Source organism: Siphateles boraxobius, unplaced genomic scaffold (genome assembly GCF_051911475.1).
Source record: "Siphateles boraxobius isolate OS27281-9 unplaced genomic scaffold, OSU_SipBor_1 87, whole genome shotgun sequence".
Classification (NCBI taxonomy): Eukaryota; Metazoa; Chordata; class Actinopteri; order Cypriniformes; family Leuciscidae; genus Siphateles; species Siphateles boraxobius.
The window spans coordinates 1,398,034-1,421,880 of record NW_027509216.1 but is presented as its reverse complement, the minus strand read 5'-3'; the positions used below and the strand labels follow the sequence as shown (position 1 = coordinate 1,421,880).

The window sequence follows — 23,847 nt, the reverse complement described above, 5'->3', positions numbered from 1 at the left end:
TGCCAGTGTGTGCCACTGACTGACTTCGTTTCCTTGCTCCTCATTCGCTGCAGCTGTCGCGTTGATTGCGCATGCGTATTACAAAACGTTATGCGTCACAAGATCAATGCGCGCGCGGTTCTCTTCCTCATCCTGTGTTGTACGTGTTAGTTTGGCATGTTGGTTGCGGTGGAAAGATACATTTAGGATACGATTTTAGACTCAACTCTTCGGTTTTATCTGAGGTACAAAGCTTGCTTTAATTTCACCGGAAACAATGATTCGGCGCTGCGTCATTTGTTATGTATTTGTGGCTCTTTCTCTCAAATCTTTATTGAGTCACATCAATTTTGCACATAGTCGTAGTCCAGATTTCCGCCTGATTTGTGGAATAGATGGGTGCACTAAAGAGTACAGAGTCTACAACTCTTTTTGGTATCACATCAGACGAACACACTCACAATATCTAGATGGCGTGGGTAGAAGCAGATCACATCGGAGAGAGAGGTCAGCCAGTGAACCTAGAAGAACGATTAACAGCAACAATTTGTGGGCATATAGTGGACCAACGGCGGTGGATACTCAGGATACTCGCAACTCAAGTAACAGTTCGGATAATGAAACGACATTGGGAAGTAATGTGGATCTACAACCCTCTCTTGCTGATCCTGTGGAACATTTTGGTGATTTTGATGCATTTGACACTGGTGAAACAGTATTCGCTGGCTTAAACAGTAACACCGTTTTACAGTCGCCTCAAAACCCAGACCCACATGATGTACCGAATGAAACTTCAGATTCGAATCCCTCTCTACTCGGTCAAAACAGGCCTTCAGATGACTCCTGTTCTTCACGCTTCCCCCAAGAAACCACGGTAAATTAATAACTTAGTTATTATGTTGTTAATATCATTACAGTAGCAGTAGTCTCTTATGTAACTATTATACATTCAAGTATTTAATATTTGTAATGTTTTTTTCGTGTTTAGAATGATGAATTATCAAGTGATGATGTGCTATCCAGACATGCCACTTCTATTGTGATGACTGCTAGAGAGAAACATCATCTCTCACAGGTAAGTATCAGTAAAAGAAACAGCTTGTGTGTGTGCATTTAAGACCCATAACGTTTTGAAAGAAGTCTCTTATGCTCAAGCCTGCATTTATTTGATCAAATATACAGAAAAAATATAATAATATAATATAATATAATAAAAAATATAATGTTCAACCCCGTAAGATCTTCGTTCATCTTCGGAACATGAATTAAGATACTTTTGATTAAATCTGAGAGCTGGATCACTCCTCCATAGGCTTCTTCAGGGATTGAACTTGCAGGCCCCGATAAGTTATTAAAGACATTGTTAAAATAGTCCAAGTGACTACAGTGGCTCAATCTTAAAGGATTAGTTCACTTTTTAAAAAACTTTTGCTGATAATTTACTCACCCCCATGTCATCCAAGATGTCCATGTCTTTCTTTCTTCAGTTGAAAAAAAATTAAGGTTTTTGATGAAAACATTCTAGGATTTTTCTCCATATAATGGACTTCATGGGGTACCAAACGGTCCAAGGTCCAAATGACAGTTTCAGTGCAGCTTCAAATGGCTTTAAACGACACCAGACGATGCATAAGGGTCTTATCTAGCGAAACGATCGGTCATTTCAAAAATAAATAAAAAAGTTTGTTTAAGCACAAATGCACGCCTTGCTCTGTTCTGTGATGCACGAAAGAGATTTGTTAATTTTGAACTAGTCTTTTTTTCGAGTCATTTCGTTCACTCAAGGCATTCAACGAACGAAATGACTCGAAAAAAGATTTGTTCATTTTGATGAACGAGTTCGAACAGGAGAGTCACGAACGTGCATCACAGAACAGAGCAAGGCGAGCATTTGTGCTTATAAAACTTAAACTTTTTTATTTATTTTTGAAATGACCGATCGTTTCGCAAGATAAGACCCTTATGCATCGTCTGGTGTCTTTTAAAGCCCTTTGAAGCTGCACTGAAACTGTCATTTGGACCTTGGACCGTTTGGTACCCAATGAAGTCCATTATATGGAGAAAAACTCCTAGAATGTTTTCATCAAAAACCTTAATTTCTTTTCGACTGAAGAAAGACAGACATGGACATCTTGGATGACATGGGGGTGAGTAAATTATCAGCAAAAGTTTTTTAAAAAGTGAACTAATCCTTTAAGTTTATCAAACGACGAGAATACTTTTTGTGCGCAAAAAACAAAAATAACGACTTTATTCCAACTATTCATTTCCTTCTCTGTGGGCCTCGAGTCAGTTCACTTGTGTAAAAGCGTAGAGCTTCTGTTGTTGTACGTCACACACATCACACACATGACCAGCGTCGGCCAATAGTGAGCCTACGTGTGACGTAGATTTACGCTATTACACTAAGTTAACTGACTAGAGGCCCACAGAGAAGGAAATGAATAGTTGAAATAAAGTCGTTATTTTTGTTTGTTTTTGCGCACAAAAAGTATTCTCGTCGCTTGATAAACTGAAGATTGAGCCACTGTAGTCACTTGGACTATTTTAACGATGTCTTTAATGACTTTTCGGGGAACAAGTTTCAATCCCTTAGAAGCCTATGGAGGAGTGATCCAGCTCTCAGATTTAATCAAAAATATCTTAATTCGTGTTCCGAAGATGAACGAAGGTCTTACGGGGTTGAACAACATGAGGGTGAGTAATTACTGACAGAATTTTAATTTTTAGGTGAACTATCCCTTTAAGAACTTTTGTAGTTTTAATAAGGATTAGTCTATATTTAATTATATAAATATATATATATATATATATATATATATATATTATATTATATTATATTTTATTATATATATATATATAATATTTTATTATATATATATATATATATATATATATATATATATATATATATATATATTTAATTTATGCAGTGCAGACTGTTTGATAACTTTATTCAATTTCGGTAGGCTATATGTCCTAGGTCTACCTGTTAGACAGGAAGGGCACAGGTAAATATGACATTTTATTTTTTTACTATTGTACTATTAAGACAAATAAGTTTGCAGTAATGCAAATGTCAATATTTCATTTTGTAAAAAATATTATTTTAATTTGAAAACGCAGTGCATTTAGTTGCTGTTTCTAGTTTGAGTTGAGAAATACACATTTCAGAATTATCACTGATCTGTGTGTGCATTTTACTTGAGAACCAAGTAAGTTCACTCATGAAACCATTTGTTTATTATATTGCAATCGCAATATTGAACTCAATAATCGCAATATGACATTTTCCCCAAATCGTGCAGCCTTATTTAAGGGTGGAGAAACATCTCTCAGACTTGGCAGTTGTCATTGGCGTTGTGATCAGGATAGGTAGGAGTTTCATTGTTTCTGTGAGCACACATCGTTTAAATTATTCCTGATTATAAATGTGAAATGTGACTGCACCTCCGCACAAAAATATGACTGCTCCGAAGTCGGAATTGACCGTTCGCAAAGACCTGCCCCCTTTAGTTACTGTTACTATGTCCGACAAGCCACGCCGTTCCCACTTTACACCATGTTCTCATGCAGTGAAAAATACATCGCGGATCTGAGAGGACATTGACAACGCGCTGACAGACAGGACGAACAGGTTACTTTTGATATGAAACAAAGTATCAACTTTCAAATTTGGTCATTTTTTTAAAGCCATTTAAACGATAAATACCGTTTTGAGGCTCTTTATTGTGTCTGACCGATTGCAGTAACGCCTCATTTAAAGCTGCTCGTGAACCGATCATCTCTTCCTCCTAGTTAATCTATAGCATCAAATAAACATGAGTGAACATATGAATGAATGTTGTCTTAACCGTTGAAAGACGTCAGTACACTCCGTTTTTTAAGTTCAAATCCTCCAACGTTAATCTACTAACTCTCCTGACTGCTTTGTCGGACAAAAATGGCGGATTCAGCGAATGGTGGATTATGATTGGTCAGATCGCCTGTCAATCAAAGTCCCTGCGAAGGGTCAATTGTCACAAATCAACGAGAGCTCTGTTTGGAGACGTTGTTGATTTTACATAGGGTATGCATCAACAGCCCTTTTCAATTTTTCTTTAGAAAAGTCATTTGACAATTCACAAAAAAGCATGTTGTAGAACAAGATCGCAGCTGACAGATGCCCTGTGAAATCAAATCTGCCTTTGGCATTGGCTATTACAGTGACACAAACTTCAAATGCGATCTGCTGTAAATTGGGTATGCTCTTTCGTTTAGACTGCATGCCACTATATTTTATGCAAAGAGATGGTACATCATCATCACGCATTTTGCCAATAGAATCCACAAAACTTCTTGTGACTCTGTGTGCCTCTACTGCGTCAGTTCCTCGCTTTTGAAGCTATGCATAGAGGATGTCAACGTGGGGCATGACTAAATGAAATGGATCCAAGAAGAAATTTTAGGCTCTCTTATAGTAACCAAGGTTTTTTCCTGGCTCAAAATGAGGCGGTGGTGGTAAAATCCTGATCATGTATATTAATAATAAGATAAATAAATCTATTTATTTATAGATAAATAAATATCTATTTTATATTTATAATATCCCCCCCCCCCCCCCATTACTATTAAAAATAGTTTTTAATATTAAAATCTATTATTTTGCCATGTTCTGTTGGGCAAGAACACTCTTATTTTGTCTTGTGTTCTGTATGACACGTGCACATCCGCCCTCCCGAAGTCATAACCTCTCTCAGCTTGAATGTTTAAACTGATAAAACTTAAAAAGAAGCGAAAATTATCAACTTTAGTTACGATGCAATGCTGGCCCGATTGTGCAAGTGACAATTCTGTCATGTCCCGATTCCTAAATGCGAGTTTAGTTTCGACACTTGCCTTGTCCAACACATTTTGAGAGACCGAGAGAGAGAAGATGCTGCACGCAGATTTGATTTTATAATATCCGTGGATTAATTTAGGCTACTCGTACAATATACTTGCTAAAGTGAATCAATATTTGTGAGGGAATTTACCGCATTATAAGTGGCAGACCTGCGTGAATTATTAAAATACTTATTGATGTATCTGTTATATTATTTATTTTAATAGTTCAAAAAGTACAATAAATGTAAAAATTTCGATTTTTAAAGAATTGTTGAAAGGTGTCTTTTTAATAAATGCAACACGTTCCCAAAGTCATGAAATAATCGTGTTACATAATCGCAATTTCAATACTGACCAAAATAATCGTGATTATGATTTTTTCCATAATCGAGCAGCCCTAATATCTGCATCTAATCATCACATTACAATTATTCAAATTCTCAGTGTTAAGCATGATAATATGGTAAAATATCACACTGAAGTAGGCTGCTTTAAAATAACATTTATTTAAAATAAAAGTTCTTCTTTTGGCAAAATGACATCTCCTTGATAGCCTAAACCGAGGCTTTACTCCCTTCAAACTTAAATTGTTACTGTTTCATTACATCACTGTTGGAAAAATCTCTTATCAGAATAAGTTTTTTACCTTTTATAAAGGGCATTTTTTCCCTAATTTCATTAAATGTATGCTCTATCTTTCAGGTAAAATTGAAACCGTGCAGCTTTGTTACCGTCAGTATATTATTATCAACTATAGTCTATCAATCGCCACTTACATTAAATTAAATAAAATCAGAATCATCCTCACGGTTTCAGTGATTCCCTAGTTATTTTTTATTTTATTTTTTAATTTATATTGAAATTAGTTTTAATCAGGGCATTTATCTGGTTGGGCAAGTACAATTCTCTTTCACTTGTCCCTTAAAAAACACACACGTGTCCCGGACAAGCGTTAATGTCGAGCTCTGATATGTTTTCCTTGATTTCCTTGAAGAGAATTACGTTGTTGAAAATGAAAGTAAAAGAGTGACGCACGTTCATTGCGTTTTACCGTAATGAGAGTTCCGTGTCTTTTATTAAACTCAACACATTATAATGATTTATCTGTCAATTACGATTAATTGTAATGTTATGTTTTTATTACTTGCCCCGCCGACCCGTGGATTATGGTCCGCGCAGCACTATCAACAAACTATACGGTTTGAGAATGGACACAGGCCGGGAACCCGCAACTTAACTGTCACGGTGGAAAAAGTGTATCTGAGCATGTGACTGTCTGTTCGGTATTTGTCGAGAGCCGGAGGCTGCACGAAACTTGACGGAGGCGGCCGCCTCATAATTCTCTATGCAGGAAAAACCCTGGTAACAATCAAATCCTCGAGATGACTGGATAGATTCAGAACATTCCAGAAGAATGGCTTGATTTTCATAGACAGCACGTATTTCATCCAGAACTGCTGTTCTTTTTGGCAATCTCAAAAAAAAAAAAGACGAAAAGCCACCAAGATCAGAGAAGAAATATTGGACAGGTGCCACTACGGACACAGCTTGCTCCATTATCGAATTTAATTGGTGTGCATAGCAATGCACAAAATGTGCATTCGGGTAAATGTCCTGCACTTTCTTACGCACTCCTCCAGATGCTCCTCATCACACTAGCCCCATCAAATGTTTGTGCAATGAGTCTCCCCTTGTCAAACTCGCTGTCAGGAGAGCAAACTACACATAACTGCTCTAATAGCACCTTAGAGATCGAGTCGGCATCAGTGGGACCGTCCAATGTTTTAAAACAAAAAAAAATCGCTCTTTAACAGTGTTAGCGGGGTCAATATAACGGAACACTACTATAAGTTTAACTTTCCAGTAACTCATTCTGAATGGTTTTAGAGGTACAACTAAAAACAGTGGTGCGTTCAAGATGTTCCTGCATGATACTGTCAAGGGAAGCAACAAGATCCACAAGACCTCTAAAAACACCAGGATTGTCGAAGGTTTCCTTGATGCGTTTGCTTTACTGACAGACTCATAAGCTTTGCTGACGCGGAATGATATAGCATTGTCCGGAACTACGTTCACGTAGCATAAAAACAGACGGGGCAGTCTCCTATCTGCCCATATGGCTCTCAATTACAGCGTGCTGCATTTCCATTTTTCACCACAGATTTACATTGGAAAAATGCAGGGCGCTGTTGAGCTTGGGAGGGCTTAGAGACCCGCTGCCCCACTTAGTGCAATGACTACAATCATTAATATAGCCAACCTGTCAACCCAAGCCATTCATTAAATTTCAACATATCCATCTCACTTTATGACTTAAAATAGCCTAGAAACTCATAAATAAATGATGAACATATTTACGAGTTAGAATTTTAAGATTGATTAAGTTTATCTAGAGTTCTATGTTTTCAAGTGGTTGAATATTGCCCATACTGTGGCCCAACTGCTCCAGTCTTAAGTGTCACATGATCCCCTAGGATCTAATATGCTGATTTATCAATGTTGGACACAGTTGTGCTGCTTCATTATTTTTTTTATAACCTGTGATACTTTTTTTAAATATTTTTGGATGAATAAAAAGTTAAAGAACAACATTGATTAAAATCGAAATCGTTTGTAACAAAATACAGTACCGTTCAAAAGTTTGGGGTAAGTTTTTTCTTTTTGAAAGAAATTAATAATTTTATTCAGCTATTGATGAGGCTATTTAATGGATGTTAAATTGATTTTTTTTAAAAGTGATAGTAAAGACTCTAGATTTCTATTTAGAATAAAAATGAATGTTTCCAAACTTTTACTAATATATATATATCGTCGCTGCCCGATGAAACTCACGTATGTCCAAAACTGTTATTTTTCAGGAAGTGAAAAAAACACTAATTTCAAAAGCAGTTGAACGTATCGTTGCATACTTGGTACGGCATCTTTAAATGTAACCATATTCTTGCCAGTGTAATGATATAATCCACATTTGACCAAAATCGAGTTTAAATGGACATGCGTGCATGTTTTACAGTAACGGTGGTCGATACGCGTTCTTCCGATCATTAATTAGAATGACCAAGTCGCGTTTCATATTGACAGATGAATAGGCTACGCTCAGTTTATTAAATAGCCTACGTCTCAGTTTATTAAATACGCTCAGTTTATTAAATAGCCTACGTCTCAGTTTATTAAATACGCTCAGTCTATTAAATGTCTCTTGCAAACTATGAAGGGACAATGAATCAATACACTGACAGGGCAAGGCTAGACTGATACTTTGTTTGCACTAGTCCTACCGTAATTTTGTGAATATATATATATATATATATATATATAATATAACTTGAGAACAGTGGTCAAAAACAAACGTTTGCTGATACTTTACCTCACAGTGTTATTCGGCTATCCAATGCTGAGCTTCCAGAGACGCTTAAGATGAAACTTCACGAGACCGGCGAAATCCCTCCACAGGGTGGGAGATACGCGGCGTGATTGACAGTTTTGACACCAAATGTATATACGTGAAAATCAGTAATCAGAAAATCAGTTATGATTTCACAACTTTTCATTGGTCATTTAGATAACGTGAAGCATTCTGTGTAAGGAAATGAACCTGGACATTCTATCCGTCGAAAAATCTCAAAATCGGCAAAATGGACATACGCGGTTTTCATCAGACAGCGACTATATATATATATATATATATATACTCCTGTTTTTTATTTGATTTTATAAATACAGTATACCTTACAAAATGCCCCATTAATTATAGCTCTAAAATTAGTATGGGCCACTATTAAAACTGTTAAAAGAACTTGCTGAGACACACTAATGATCCATCATTGTTCTCATTCAGTGATGTTGTAATGTTCAATGTGTATTTCCCTGCTAATTAATGTTCTTTTTTTTCAGAGCGGTGTGAATGATGTTGTGGCAGCGGTTCAAGAGTATCAAGCTCAGTTACTGAACAGCTTGAGGAGTCAGCTACAAACAGTATTCCACAGACATGCAGGAAGTGAACTTCAGCAAGAAGCTTTGGGACTCTTTGACTCCTTTAAAGATCCATTTGCTGCAGTTTCAACATCATATAGACAGGACAGTGTCATAAAAGAAAGATTCAATTTTGTGGAAGCAGAAGAGGTTTCAGTTGGATCGGCAGTTTGTTGTCAGAAAAGAGATAAACGAAGAGATCTCGCCATAAAAATGAAATGTTTCCATTATATACCCCTGATAAAGAGTTTAGAACAATTACTGTCTCATCCAAAAGTCTTTGCCATGATAAATGGTGGATCCCAGAAATGCAGTGGTGGATATTTTTATGACATCATAGATGCTGAACTCATGCTGTCACACCCTTTATTTTCTTCTAGACCCTCTGCTTTACAGATAATCCTTTATTCGGATGAAATCGAAATTTGCAATCCCCTTGGGTCTCATGCGTCAAAGAATAAATTGCTCATGTTTTACTACACTTTGGGAAACATTAATCCAAAGTACAGGTCAAAATTAGCTTCAATCCGCCTTCTTGCCATTGCGAAGCAAAGTGAACTCTCAGAATGTGGAGTTGATGCCATATTGGCAAGATTGCATGAGGACTTGGTAAAGCTATATAATGGGGTGAAAATTCATCTTGCAAGTGGTGAACATGAACTATATGGAGCAGTGGTTTCCATTTGTGGAGATACTTTAGCTCAACATGAGTTGTGTGGATTTAAAGAGGGCGTGGGCTTTGCGTACAGTAAATGCAGACATTGTGAATGTTCTTTTGAGGACATGCAAATGTTTTTTAATGAAGATAACTTTGAGCAAAGGACACTAGAAAGACATATTCGACAGTGCAGTGACATTGAGAAAGCCAGCACTGAGTATCTCAGGAACAGCCTTAAAACTACATACGGAATAAACCGAAGGAGCAAAGTAATGGATTTCCCTGCCTTCAATTTGATCCAACAAACACCTCAAGATATAATGCATGTCATTCTTGAGGGCATTGCTCCTTTGGAAATTAAGTGTATGTTGAAACAATTGGTTCTTTTGGGACAACTTGACCTAGATGTTTTCAATGCTGATATCATTGGTTTCCCATACTCTCCACAAGATACTAGAGATAGGCCTAGCCCTATTGCGTACAGTACATTAGCTTCCAATGACAACAAACTGAAACAGTCATCAGGTCAAATGCTTGTTTTACTCAAAATATTGCCATTTCTGTTGGATGTGATTAGAGGTACTGCTTATTTTTCATTCATTCTTGAGCTTCTGGAGATTGTTCAAATTTTGTTTTCACCTGTTATTTGCCTTGAGACTATTGACAAGTTGAAAGTACTTATTGAACAGCATCTTAAACATTTTAAGGACCTTTTCTCAGAGAACAACATTACACCTAAACAACATTACTTGATTCATATTCCATCCCAGATTAAACTGTTGGGACCAATGCTACGTCACATGTGCATGAGATTCGAATCCAAACATAGTTTTTTTTAAAAATGGGTTTCAAATGTAAATTTCAAAAATGTCTGTAAGTCCTTGATTAAGCATAACCAAATGTTTGAATGCTGTCAGAATGTAAACAGTTCCGACCACCCTATTTTTACCAGTGAATGTGTATTGGGACCAGTATCAGAAGTAAAAAACATGCCATATTTAACAGGAAAAGTAAGGGACTACTTTGGAGTTGATCAGATAAACCATGCAGTGTCTGTGAAGTGGATTACTTTGAATGGAAACAAATACATTCGTGAAAAATCATTACTTGTGTGTATGGCAAATGCTAGTAGCCTACCTGAATTTGGACTTGTGAGGAACATATTTGTCATAAATTCATCTTTGTATTGTTTTGAGTGTCAGATGTTCAGTACAGTCTGTTTTGACAGAGACTACATGTCTTATAAAATTGAGGTTCCCAACCTGGCAGAGGCAACTGAACTGGTAAATGCAGACAACCTTGTAGACTTCACACCGTATTACAGTTTCAGTCACAGGGACATTACATATGTCCCTATGAAGTATTACCTCAGAGATGTGATTGAATTACATAAAGCCTCAAATGTGTGAGAAAGTTATGGGTGTTTTCTATAAATTGCATACTATTTTAGCTGTATAATTTTTTTTTTGTTTTTCATTTATCATTGTGATGTTTTGGAATATTCTTGGTTCAATACAAGCTAAGCTCAAACTACAGTAGAATGTTGATCAAACCTTTTTTTAAGAAGAAAATGTTAAATCCGTTATTTTTGTGATCATCAACATTACACAACAAATGCTGCCGATAATCTTAACCTGTATTGAACCCAGGATATTCCTTGTATAAAGATATTTATAACGTATAGATATGCACATGTAAAGGGCTGTCTGTTTTAACAGCCACTGGGATACAAAAATCTTTAAGTGTTACTTTGCAAGTGATTATTCTACATACATGAAATTCATTGTTGTATGTTTTTGTTGATACGAAATTTAGTAAATCAGAATCAAACCACTTTTTGACCAAGTGTTTATGTTCACACAAGCAATTTGTCTTACTTTAATTTTCAAATACCTGAACACACACAAACCCATGAACAGGAGATGACTAACAAAACAAAATCATAAATTTGACTTTGACTTTCTTATTAAGATTCTTGAAATTAGAATTTGTAGGGGTACTATTATTCTTAAAATTAGCACAAATATCTAATTGAACATGCACAAAAACTTGCACTTTATAACTGTCACTTGTTTCTAGTAAAATCTACCTCAAAATGAGTTAAAATGTACTTGTCAAGACCGAAGAAGACCAATTTTCTTATATTAAGATGTAAAGTCCAGCGTGCAATGTATTATATAAGACTTTTTATCTTTCATGGCAAAAAAAAAAGATGTATTTTCTAGAAATAAGTTTTTTTTCCCTTTCTTAGATTTCAGTTTTTGCAGTGTAGCTGTTATCGTACTATGGCCCGCTCTAAATCCTGACTGAAATGCGTTGTAAATATCATGACTAAGTAGATATTCTTTCATTTGATCATTTATAATAGATTCAAAAACTTTTGCTAAAACCGGTAATTTAGAAATCGGACGATAATTATTCAAATCGGAAGGATCGCCTCCTTTTAATAAAGGCATAACCATAGCCGATTTCCAAGATGGCGGAATTACATTAGTGGGTAGACTCAAATTAAAAATCGATGCAATAGGTTCGGCAATAATATCTGCTGACAATTTTTAAAAAATTGGTTCAATTTGGTCAGACCCACCTGATTTCTTACAGTCTAAATTTCGGAGTAGTTTACGAACTTGGGACGGCAATACAGGGGCAAAAGAAAATAAATCTGATTCACTATTAGTCAACTCATCAGTTCTCTGTTCATCAAGGACCAAGGAATTGTCTGTTATCAAACCAGCTGAAATAAAATTACTATTAAACGTATTAACAATATCAGGCTTGTCTGTAATCAATCTTTGATTCAATTTTAAAACTTTTGGAAGATTAGTGGATGTATTTGATCCTATAAAAGATTTCGTTAATTTCCAAAATTTAGAAGGACAATTCATGTTATCATTAATCAGGTTTAAATAATACTGACTCTTCGAACTTTATATTAATTTTGTACACTTATTTCGTAATAATCTATATTGAGACCAGTCCTCCTCACCATTTGTTTTCTTTGCTTTAGACCAAGCCACGTTTCTTTGCTTAATAAGATTAGAGACGGATTAATTGAACCAAGGATTATTTCTAGCTCTCACCCGAAATCTACGTAAAGGAGCATGTTTATCACAAATTTCTAGAAAGATAGATTTGAAATAATCCCAAGCATCAACCACATCAGGTATAATTGAAACCAACTGTAAATCACTATTATATACATCATGCAAAAAAGCCTGTACATTAAAAATTTTAAATTGACGTTTAAGATTTGAATTGAGAATTGAGATCCCCAACATGTGAGGCCTCCATCTTGAAGTTTTTTTTTTGCAGGCCCCTCATCTGACCCCTTCCTGATGTTGGCTCCAGGTCTGTTAATAGCATGAGAAAAAGTAGATGTCATCACAGACCTCTGCCCAGTCGAACACCAACACGTGCCGTGTAAGCTCACGGACACCTGATCAGTGGGTCAGTGGCGCAATGGATAACGCGTCTGACTACGGATCAGAACATTCTAGGTTCGACTCCTGGCTGGCTCGCTCTGCCTCTTATACTATGCTGTCAGCCCTTAGCCGTTTTCTTATCCCATAGTTTTTGTTATTATTATTATTGGATTGGTTGAGAAATATAAAAAATTGATAGTCCAACAATAGGCTGCTTTGTCAGTAGGATAACGGTTACCATACAATACTATGCGTCTTTTAAAATGCATTGCATGAGTACTGTCACAAGGACCTTCCTTTACGACCAGTTTGTAGTGTCTATTATACCATCGCAAGAATGGGAGGAAACTGAACCCCTCGTGAGGCAAATGAGAGCTCCCTCTGTTGAGCCTGATGAAATTGAATTCAGTAAACAATCCCTTCGGATCATTCCCATGTTTTTAAAGGGGACGGTCACACACTAAAAGTAAAAGGGTCTGCTCCAGGTAGAAGGAAGATCCCATATGGTCTAGCGGTCAGGATTCCTGGTTTTCACCCAGGCGGCCTGGGTTCGACTCCCGGTATGGGAAGATCGGGTTGTCTTTGCATCACTTAATCGAAACAACCAGCATGTATGTCTGTAGCAGTTTTAGCCAGTGGCGGAGATTCAGCCACCTGATATGTTGAGGTTCGGTCCCCAAACAGTGTGCCTTCGATAGCTCAGCTGGAAGAGCGGAGGACTGTAGGTGGCAAGTTGGCAATCCTTAGGTCGCTGGTTCAACTCCGGCTCGAAGGAGTTCTTCTTCACACATAAACTTTTCCTTGGCCCTGCTTCTCGACGAGGGCGTCAGCGCTTGAGTTCGTAGTTCGCCATTTTACAATCACGGCCGCCGGTGGTGGGCAAAAAATTAGGTCGCTGGTTCAACTCCGGCTCGAAGGAGTTCTTTTTCACACATAAACATTTCCTTGGCCCTGCTTCTCGACGAGGGCGTCAGCGCTTGAGTTCGTAGTTCGCCATTTTACAATCACGACCGCCGGTGGTGGGCAAAATCTCATTCCCTGACCGGGAATCGAACCTGGGCCGCGCCTGTGAGAGCGCCAAATCCTAACCACTAGACCACCAGGGAAGGTCTGCTGATGACTTGCCCTCAAGCCTGGCTGTCGCCTCTACCAGATTTTACAGCAAGACCACTAATACTTGTATTTTCCTCCAGGAGAGGAGACGTCACTTACCCTGGCAAACTGACAAACTGTCACAGACTCTGTAGGAATATCCTAACCACACCACAACTTGCCATGAAAACAAAGCAACCGAGATCCCCAACATGTGAGGCCTCCATCTCGAAGGATTTTTACGCAGTTTATTGCAGATGTCTCTTACGCTGGATCCCGGTTCTTCCGCTGAGAAACTGTCACAGACTCTGTAGGAATATCCTAATAACACCACAACTTGCCATAAAAACAAAAAATTTGAGATCCCCAACATGTGAGACCTCCATCTCTAAGGTTTTTTCTAGCAGTTTTTTGCAGACGTCTCTGGCCCTGGATCCCAGTTCCCAGTTTGTCCGCTGAGAAACTGTCACAGGCTCTGGAGGAATATCCTTACAACACCACAACTTGCCATGAAAACAAAAACAATAAGATCCCCAACATGTGAGGCCTGCATCTCAAAGGTTTTTAAAGCAGTTTTTTGCAGACGTCTGTGGGCCTGGATCCCAGTTCTTCCACTGAGAAACTGTCACAGGCTCTGTAGTAATATCCTAACAACACCACAACTTAACATTTATTTTCTTTTATTTCCTTTATTTTTCCAGGAAGGTCCCATTGAGATTAAAAGAAATCTCTTCCTCCAGGGAGTCCTGGCCAAGATGGCCACACTACAAATCACACACAAACACACAACACATATAAAACATTCCAGAAAGTCAGAGCACAACATTCATCATAAATCAAGTAAAACAACAGCATGATTCAATCATTGTATACTGTAGTAAACTTTTAAATACATTCAAAGGAGGAATTGTTTCAGGAGGGACAGTAGCTTGAAATTCATTCCACAGCCATGGAGCATAGTAGGAGAAAGATGATTTACCATGCTCTGAATGTACCCTAGGTACTACTAATTTAATCCCATTAGATGATCTAGTGCTATAGTTCTTTCTACATAAACATAGAAGACTAGTAATGTAATTTGGAAGTCTACCCATTAATGTCTTTACAATAAATTCTAACATATGGGATTTCCTTCTTTGATATAAAGAGGACCAACCCAAATAGTTGTGCAGCAAACAATGATGAGTACGTGAACAAGAATTTGTTATAAAACGCAGTGCAGCATGATAAACGCCATCCAGCCTTTTCAATAAATATGTAGACGCATGCATGTAAACAACATCACCATAGTCTAAAATAGGTAAAATAGTACTCTGTATTATTCTCTTTTCTAGCTATAAAGGAAAAACATTTTTTTCCCGAAAAAGAAAACCCAGTCTTGGTTTAAGCCTTTTCACCAAGTAATTAATGTGAACATCAAAGGCTAACTTCTCATCGAGCCATATTCCTAAATATTTATAAGTTGGTACTCTTTCTATATGTAAACCCTGAATAGTCAGAATAGGCATAACAGTAGACATAGAACGGCTACGTGTAAAAAGAATATACTTCGTTTTATTTACATTTAAAACTAATTTTAGTTTCAACAAAGTAAGCTGAAAAGTATAAAAAGAATCCTTAAGAATTTCAATAGCCTGAGACACAGAGGATGCAGTGGAGTAAATAATTGTATCGTCAGCATAAAAATGTAGCTTTGCGGATTGCATTCCCTGCCCCAATTCATTAATAAAAATAGAAAAAAGAAGTGGTGCCAATAAAGAACCTTGCGGGACACCCTTCCTGACTATTACCATGGATGAGGTGTAATTATCTACATCAACACATTGAGTTCTATCCGATGAATAATTTTTAAACCAACTCACAGCCGAATTATCGAGGCCAACACTTTTAAGCCTCCGTAACCGTAAAACATGATCCACTAAGTCAAACGCTTTTGTCAAATCAAAAAAATAAGGCCGCACAATGTTGTCTATTATCGAGAGCAGTAATTAAATCATTAGTGACTAATGTAGTAGCTGTTATCGTACTATGGCCCGCTCTAAATCCTGACTGAAATGCGTTGTAAATATCATGACTAAGTAGATATTCTGTCATTTGATCATTTATAATAGATTCAAAAACTTTTGCTAAAACCGGTAATTTAGAAATCGACGATAATTATTCAAATCGGAAGGATCGCCTCCTTTTAATAAAGGCATAACCATAGCCGATTTCCAAGATGGCGGAATTACATTAGTGGATAGACTCAAATTAAAAATCGATGCAATAGGTTCGGCAATAATATCTGCTGACAATTTTTTTTAAAATTGGTTCAATTTGGTCAGACCCACCTGATTTCTTAGTCTAAATTTCGGAGTAGTTTATGAACTTGGGATGGCAATACAGGGGCAAAAGAAAATAAATCTGATGCACTATTAGTCAACTCATCAGTTCTCTGTTCATCAAGGACCAACGAATTGTCTGTTATCAAACCAGCTGAAATAAAATGACTATTAAACGTATTAACAATATCAGCCTTGTCTGTAATCAATCTTTGATTCAATTTTAAAACTTTTGGAAGATTAGTGGATGTATTTGATCCTATAAAAGATTTCGTTAATTTCCAAAATTTAGAAGGATAATTCATGTTATCATTAATCAGGTTTAAATAATACTGACTCTTCGAACTTTATATTAATTTTGTACACTTATTTCGTAATAATCTATATTGAGACCAGTCCTCCTCACCATTTCTTTTCTTTGCTTTAGACCAAGCCACGTTTCTTTGCTTAATAAGATTAGAGACGGATTGATTGAACCAAATATTATTTCTACCTCTCACCCGAAATCTACGTAAAGGAGCATGTTTATCACAAATTTCTAGAAAGATAGATTTGAAATAATCCCAAGCATCAACCACATCAGGTATAATTGAAACCAACTGTAAATCACTATTATATACATCATGCAAAAAAGCCTGTACATTAAAATTTTTAAATTGACGTTTAAGATTTGAATTGAGAATTGAGATCCCCAACATGTGAGGCCTCCATCTTGAAGGTTTTTGTAGCAGGCCCCTCATCTGACCCCTTCCTGATGTTGGCTCCAGGTCTGTTACAGTAATAGCATGAGAAAAAGTAGATGTCATCACAGGCCTCTGCCCAGTCGAAAACCAACAGGTGCCGTGTAAGCTCACGGACACCAGATCAGTGGGCCAGTGGTGCAATGGATAACGCGTCTGACTACGGATCAGAAGATTCTACGTTCGACTCCTGGCTGGCTCGCTCTGCCTCTTTTACTATGCTGTCAGCCCTTAGCCGTTTTATTAACCCATAGTTTTTGTTATTATTATTATTGGATTGGTTGAGAAATATTAAAAATTGACAGTCCAACAATAGGCTGCTTTGTCAGTAGGATAACGGTTACCATACAATACTATGCGTCTTTTAAAATGCATTGCATGAGTACTGTCACAAGGACATTGCTTTACGACCAGTTTGTAGTGTCTATTATACCATCGCAAGAATGGGAGGAAACTGAGCCCCTCATGAGGCAAATGAGAGCTCCCTCTGTTGAGCCTGATGAAATTGAATTCAGTAAACAATCCCTTCGGATCATTCCCATGTTCTTAAAGGGGACGGTCACACACTAAAAGTAAAAGGGTCTGCTCCAGGCAGAAGGAAGATCCCATATGGTCTAGCGGTCAGGATTCCTGGTTTTCACCCAGGCGGCCAGGGTTCGACTCCCGGTATGGGAAGATCGGGTTGTCTTTGCATCACTTAATCGAAACAACCAGCATGTATGTCTGTAGCAGTTTTAGCCAGTGGCGGAGATTCAGCAACCTGATATGTTGAGGTTCTGTCCCCAATCAGTGTGCCTTCGATAGCACAGCTGGAAGAGCGGAGGACTGTAGGTGGCAAGTTGGCAATCCTTAGGTCGCTGGTTCAACTCCGGCTCAAAGGAGTTCTTTTTCACACATAAACTTTTCCTTGGCCCTGCTTCTCGACGAGGGCGTCAGCGCTTGAGTTCGTAGTTCGCCATTTTACAATCACGGCCGCCGGTGGTGGGCAAAAATTCATTCCCTGACCGGGAATCGAACCCGGGCCGCGGCGGTGAGAGCGCCGAATCCTAATCACTAGACCACCAGGGAAAGTCTGCTGACGACTTGCCCTCAAGCCTGGCTGTCGCCATTACCAGATTTTGCAGCAAGACCACTAATACTTGTATTTTACTCCAGGAGAGGAGACGTCACCGACCCTGGCAAACTGACAAACTGTCACAGACTCTGTAGGAATATCCTAACAACACCACAACTTGCCATGAAAACAAAAACAATAAGATCGCCAACATGTTAGGCCTGCATCTCGAAGGTTTTTAAAGCAGTTTTTTGCAGACGTCTGTGGCCCTGGATCCCAGTTCTTCCACTGAGAAACTGTCACAGGCTCTGTAGTAATATCCTAACAACACCACAACTTAACATTTATTTTATTTTATTTCCTTTATTTTTCCAGGAAGGTCCCATTGAGATTAAAAGAAATCTCTTCCTCCAGGGAGTCCTGGCCAAGATGGCCACACTACAAATCACACACAAACACATATAAAACATTCCAGAAAGTCAGGGCAAAACATTCATCATAAATCAAGTAAAACAACAGCATGATTCAATCATTGTATGCTGCAGTAAATTTTTTAATACATTCAAAGGAGGAATTGTTTCAGGAGGGACAGTAGCTTGAAATTCATTCCACAGCCATGGAGCATAGTAGGAGAAAGATGATTTACCATGCTCTGAATGTACCCTAGGTACTACTAATTTAATCCCATTAGATGATCTAGTGCTATAGTTCTTTCTACATAAACATAGAAGACTAGTAATGTAATTTGGAAGTCTACCCATCAATGTCTTTACAATAAATTCTAACATATGGGATTTCCTTCTTTGATATAAAGAGGACCAACCCAAATAGTTGTGCAGCAAACAATGATGAGTACGTGAACAAGAATTTGTTATAAAACGCAGTGCAGCATGATAAACGCCATCCAGCCTTTTCAATAAATATGTAGACGCATGCATGTAAACAACATCACCATAGTCTAAAATAGGTAAAATAGTACTCTGTATTATTCTCTTTCTAGCTATAAAGGAAAAACATTTTTTTCCCCGAAAAAGAAAACCCAGTCTTGGTTTAAGCCTTTTCACCAAGTAATTAATGTGAACATCAAAGGCTAACTTCTCATCGAGCCATATTCCTAAATATTTATAAGTTGGTACTCTTTCTATATGTAAACCCTCAATAGTCAGAATAGGCATAACAGTAGACATAGAACGGCTACGTGTAAAAAGAATATACTTCGTTTTATTTACATTTAAAACTAATTTTAGTTTCAACAAAGTAAGCTGAAAAGTATAAAAAGAATCCTTAAGAATTTCAATAGCCTGAGACACAGAGGATGCAGTGGAGTAAATAATTGTATCGTCAGCATAAAAATGTAGCTTTTCCGATTGTATTCCCTGCCCCAATTCATTAATAAAAATAGAAAAAAGAAGTGGTGCCAATAAAGAACCTTGCGGGACACCCTTCCTGACTATTACCATGGATGAGGGGTAATTATCTACAGCAACACATTGAGTTCTATCCGATGAATAATTTTTAAACCAACTCACAGCCGAATTATCGAGGCCAACACTTTTAAGCCTCCGTAACAGTAAAACATGATCCACTAAGTCAAACGCTTTTGTCAAATCAAAAAATAAGGCCGCACAATGTTGTCTATTATCGAGAGCAGTAATTAAATCATTAGTGACTAATGTAGTAGCTGTTATCGTACTATGGCCCGCTCTAAATCCTGACTGAAATGCGTTGTAAATATCATGACTAAGTAGATATTCTTTCATTTGATCATTTATAATAGATTCAAAAACTTTTGCTAAAACCGGTAATTTAGAAATCGGACGATAATTATTCAAATCGGAAGGATCGCCTCCTTTTAATAAAGGCATAACCATAGCCGATTTCCAAGATGGCGGAATTACATTAGTGGATAGACTCAAATTAAAAATCGATGCAATAGGTTCGGCAATAATATCTGCTGACAATTTTTTAAAAAATTGGTTCAATTTGGTCAGACCCACCTGATTTCTTAGTCTAAATTTCGGAGTAGTTTATGATCTTGGGACGGCAATACAGGGGCAAAAGAAAATAAATCTGATGCACTATTAGTCAACTCATCAGTTCTCTGTTCATCAAGGACCAACGAATTGTCTGTTATCAAACCAGCTGAAATAAAATGACTATTAAACGTATTAACAATATCAGCCTTGTCTGTATCCAATCTTTGATTCAATTTTAAAACTTTTGGAAGATTAGTGGATGTATTTGATCCTATAAAAGATTTCGTTAATTTCCAAAATTTAGAAGGACAATTCATGTTATCATTAATCAGGTTTAAATAATACTGACTATTCGAACTTTATATTAATTTTGTACACTTATTTCGTAATAATCTATATTGAGACCAGTCCTCCTCACCATTTCTTTTCTTTGCTTTAGACCAAGCCACGTTTCTTTGCTTAATAAGATTAGAGACGGATTGATTGAACCAAATATTATTTCTACCTCTCACCCGAAATCTACGTAAAGGAGCATGTTTATCACAAATTTCTAGAAAGATAGATTTGAAATAATCCCAAGCATCAACCACATCAGGTATAATTGAAACCAACTGTAAATCACTATTATATACATCATGCAAAAAAGCCTGTACATTAAAATTTTTAAATTGACGTTTAAGATTTGAATTGAGAATTGAGATCCCCAACATGTGAGGCCTCCATCTTGAAGGTTTTTGTAGCAGGCCCCTCATCTGACCCCTTCCTGATGTTGGCTCCAGGTCTGTTACAGTAATAGCATGAGAAAAAGTAGATGTCATCACAGGCCTCTGCCCAGTCGAAAACCAACAGGTGCCGTGTAAGCTCACGGACACCTGATCAGTGGGCCAGTGGCGCAATGGATAACGCGTCTGACTACGGATCAGAAGATTCTACGTTCGACTCCTGGCTGGCTCGCTCTGCCTCTTTTACTATGCTGTCAGCCCTTAGCCGTTTTATTAACCCATAGTTTTTGTTATTATTATTTTTGGATTGGTTGAGAAATATTAAAAATTGACAGTCCAACAATAGGCTGCTTTGTCAGTAGGATAACGGTTACCATACAATACTATGCGTCTTTTAAAATGCATTGCATGAGTACTGTCACAAGGACATTGCTTTACGACCAGTTTGTAGTGTTTATTAAAGCATCGCAAGAATGGGAGGAAACTGAGCCCCTCATGAGGCAAATGAGAGCTCCCTCTGTTGAGCCTGATGAAATTGAATTCAGTAAACAATCCCTTCGGATCATTCCCATGTTCTTAAAGGGGACGGTCACACACTAAAAGTAAAAGGGTCTGTCCAAGCAGAAGGAATATCCCATATGGTCTAGCGGTCAGGATTCCTGGTTTTCACCCAGGCGGCCAGGGTTCGACTCCCGGTATGGGAAGATCGGGTTGTCTTTGCATCACTTAATCGAAACAACCAGCATGTATGTCTGTAGCAGTTTTAGCCAGTGGCGGAGATTCAGCAACCTGATATGTTCAGGTTCTGTCCCCAATCAGTGTGCCTTTGATAGCTCAGCTGGAAGAGCGGAGGACTGTAGGTGGCAAGTTGGCAATCCTTCGGTCGCTGGTTCAACTCCGGCTCGAAGGAGTTCTTTTTCACACATAAACTTTTCCTTGGCCCTGCTTCTCGACGAGGGCGTCAGCGCTTGAGTTCGTAGTTCGCCATTTTACAATCACGGCCGCCGGTGGTAGGCAAAAACTCATTCCCTGACCGGGAATCAAACCCTGGCCGCAGCGGTGAGAGCGCCTAATCCTAACCACTAGACCACCAGGGAAAGTCTGCTGTCGTCTTGCCCTCAAGCCTGGCTGTGGCCTTTACCAGATTTTGCAGCAAGACCACTAATACTTGTATTTTACTCCAGGAGAGGAGACGTCACCGACCCTGGCAAACTGACAAACTGTCACAGACTCTGTAGGAATATCCTAACAACACCACAACTTGCCATGAAAACAAAAACAATAAGATCGCCAACATGTGAGGCCTGCATCTCGAAGGTTTTTAAAGCAGTTTTTTGCAGACGTCTGTGGCCCTGGATCCCAGTTCTTCCACTGAGAAACTGTCACAGGCTCTGTAGTAATATCCTATTATATAGGATATAATTTCCAAATATTATTTCTACCGCTCACCCGAAATCTACGTAAAGGAGCATGTTTATCACAAATTTCTAGAAGGATAGATTTGAAATAATCCCAAGCATCAACCACATCAGGTATAATTGAAACCAACTGTAAATCACTATTATATACATCATGCAAAAAAGCCTGTACATTAAAATTTTTAAATTGACGTTTAAGATTTGAATTGAGAATTGAGATCCCCAACATGTGAGGCCTCCATCTTGAAGGTTTTTGTAGCAGGCCCCTCATCTGACCCCTTCCTGATGTTGGGTCCAGGTCTGTTAATAGCATGAGAAAAAGTAGATGTCATCACAGGCCTCTGCCCAGTCGAAAACCAACAGGTGCCGTGTAAGCTCACGGACACCTGATCAGTGGGCCAGTGGTGCAATGGATAATGCGTCTGACTACGGATCAGAAGATTCTAGGTTCGACTCCTGGCTGGCTCGCTCTGACTCTTTTACTATGCTGTCAGCCCTTAGCCGTTTTATGAACCCATAGTTTTTGTTATTATTATTATTGGATTGGTTGAGAAATATTAAAAATTGACAGTCCAACAATAGGCTGCTTTGTCAGTAGGATAACTGTTTTTGCTGACAGAAGATGTATTTTAAAATGGTTTGTAAATTATGATCTTGAATATGTTAAAATGCAATGTGAATTATGTTGTTGTAATATTAATAAATTAATAAATTAATTAATTAAAAATTAATAAACTAAAAAAGGCACGCCCGATCTCGTCTGATCTCGGAAGGTAAGCAGGGTCGGGCCTGGTTAGTACTTGGTTGGGAGACCGCCTGGGAATACCAGGGCCTGTAAGCTTTTAAATATAAAATAAAATAAAGAGTCCCTGAGCTTCTTCAAAAAGCCTTAAAAAGTCTCTGAGATTCATCTTCATGAAAGAGTTTGAGTTTTTTCAAAAGTTCTTCTTAGTTTTCTTCACTATTGGTCTTACCTTTTAAATAGCCCAATTTTGGCAGCTGTTTTCGCTTACGGCCATACCACCTTGGTCACGCCCGATCTCGTCTGATCCAGGAAGTGTGAAGTGGCAGTTTGGAGAGAAAGGCTCTCCAATTTTTTTTTTATAGTTTGTTTGTTTTTATTTAGTTTTGTGCTATATAGCTTACTTTTGTTATTATTTTTCACGATTTAATCCCAAGCAGTTTTATAACTGTTTGGGGTTGAGATTTTTACGTTTGGATTTTGGTGTGGAGGTTACAAATAAGGAAGAACATAATGGAAAACGGAACGGAACTGGAAAATGAAAATCAAGAAGAAGAAACATGGGCAACTGTGGTTGCGAGAAAGAAGAGAAATGGAGCTGAAATGGCGAAGAGAAGGACTGAACAACAGAAGATACAAGGTAAAGAAAAGGATGATGTAAATGGTAAAAAGAGACAAGAAGTAAGTCAAAAAGATGAAATGATAAATAAGCTGAGAGGGAAAACGAGATACCAGAGGGAGTATAAAAAAAAAACGACACTGACAATGAATGTGAAAAATCCAGGAGAACTTACTGTTATGATGATAATAAAGGCTGTAGAGGACAAAAATGGAGTTGGAAAGTTATATGGACTAAGGAAAAAATCTGAGTGTGAATATGAACTG

The 23,847-nt window shown here is 37.8% G+C and overlaps 1 protein-coding gene and 7 non-coding genes across 8 annotated transcripts; 7 read left to right on the top strand and 1 right to left on the bottom strand.

Moving 5' to 3' along the window:
• The first annotated feature begins 152 nt into the window (after positions 1–152).
• LOC143731491 (uncharacterized) lies at positions 153–10,976 on the top strand. Its single transcript, XM_077222453.1, has 3 exons — positions 153–853; positions 968–1,054; positions 8,740–10,976. The coding sequence occupies exons 1-3, from the start codon at positions 257–259 to the stop codon at positions 10,312–10,314; spliced, it is 2,259 nt and encodes a 752-aa protein (XP_077078568.1). The 5' UTR covers positions 153–256; the 3' UTR covers positions 10,315–10,976.
• Positions 10,977–12,920: 1,944 nt separating this feature from the next.
• Positions 12,921–12,993, top strand: trnar-acg (transfer RNA arginine (anticodon ACG)). Its single transcript has one exon. It is a non-coding gene; the product is annotated as a tRNA-Arg (tRNA).
• A 401-nt stretch (positions 12,994–13,394) lies between these two features.
• On the top strand, positions 13,395–13,466 carry trnae-uuc (transfer RNA glutamic acid (anticodon UUC)). Its single transcript has one exon. It is a non-coding gene; the product is annotated as a tRNA-Glu (tRNA).
• A 119-nt stretch (positions 13,467–13,585) lies between these two features.
• Positions 13,586–13,672, top strand: trnay-gua (transfer RNA tyrosine (anticodon GUA)). Its single transcript is given in 2 exon segments — positions 13,586–13,622; positions 13,637–13,672. It is a non-coding gene; the product is annotated as a tRNA-Tyr (tRNA).
• Positions 13,673–17,653: 3,981 nt separating this feature from the next.
• trnae-uuc (transfer RNA glutamic acid (anticodon UUC)) lies at positions 17,654–17,725 on the top strand. Its single transcript has one exon. It is a non-coding gene; the product is annotated as a tRNA-Glu (tRNA).
• Positions 17,726–18,046: 321 nt separating this feature from the next.
• trnae-cuc (transfer RNA glutamic acid (anticodon CUC)) lies at positions 18,047–18,118 on the bottom strand. Its single transcript has one exon. It is a non-coding gene; the product is annotated as a tRNA-Glu (tRNA).
• Positions 18,119–21,434: 3,316 nt separating this feature from the next.
• Positions 21,435–21,506, top strand: trnae-uuc (transfer RNA glutamic acid (anticodon UUC)). Its single transcript has one exon. It is a non-coding gene; the product is annotated as a tRNA-Glu (tRNA).
• Positions 21,507–21,625: 119 nt separating this feature from the next.
• trnay-gua (transfer RNA tyrosine (anticodon GUA)) lies at positions 21,626–21,712 on the top strand. Its single transcript is given in 2 exon segments — positions 21,626–21,662; positions 21,677–21,712. It is a non-coding gene; the product is annotated as a tRNA-Tyr (tRNA).
• Positions 21,713–23,847: the final 2,135 nt, after the last annotated feature.

What these genes read in the sequence shown, in the direction of transcription:
- LOC143731491 (XM_077222453.1), top strand. Translation starts at nt 257, where the DNA reads ATGATTCGGCGCTGCGTCATTTGTTATGTATTTGTGGCTCTTTCTCTC. An exon ending in GCTTCCCCCAAGAAACCACG is followed by an intron (nt 854 to 967) that starts GTAAATTAATAA and finishes TTTCGTGTTTAG; the next exon opens with AATGATGAATTATCAAGTGA. An exon ending in AGAAACATCATCTCTCACAG is followed by an intron (nt 1,055 to 8,739) that starts GTAAGTATCAGT and finishes CTTTTTTTTCAG; the next exon opens with AGCGGTGTGAATGATGTTGT.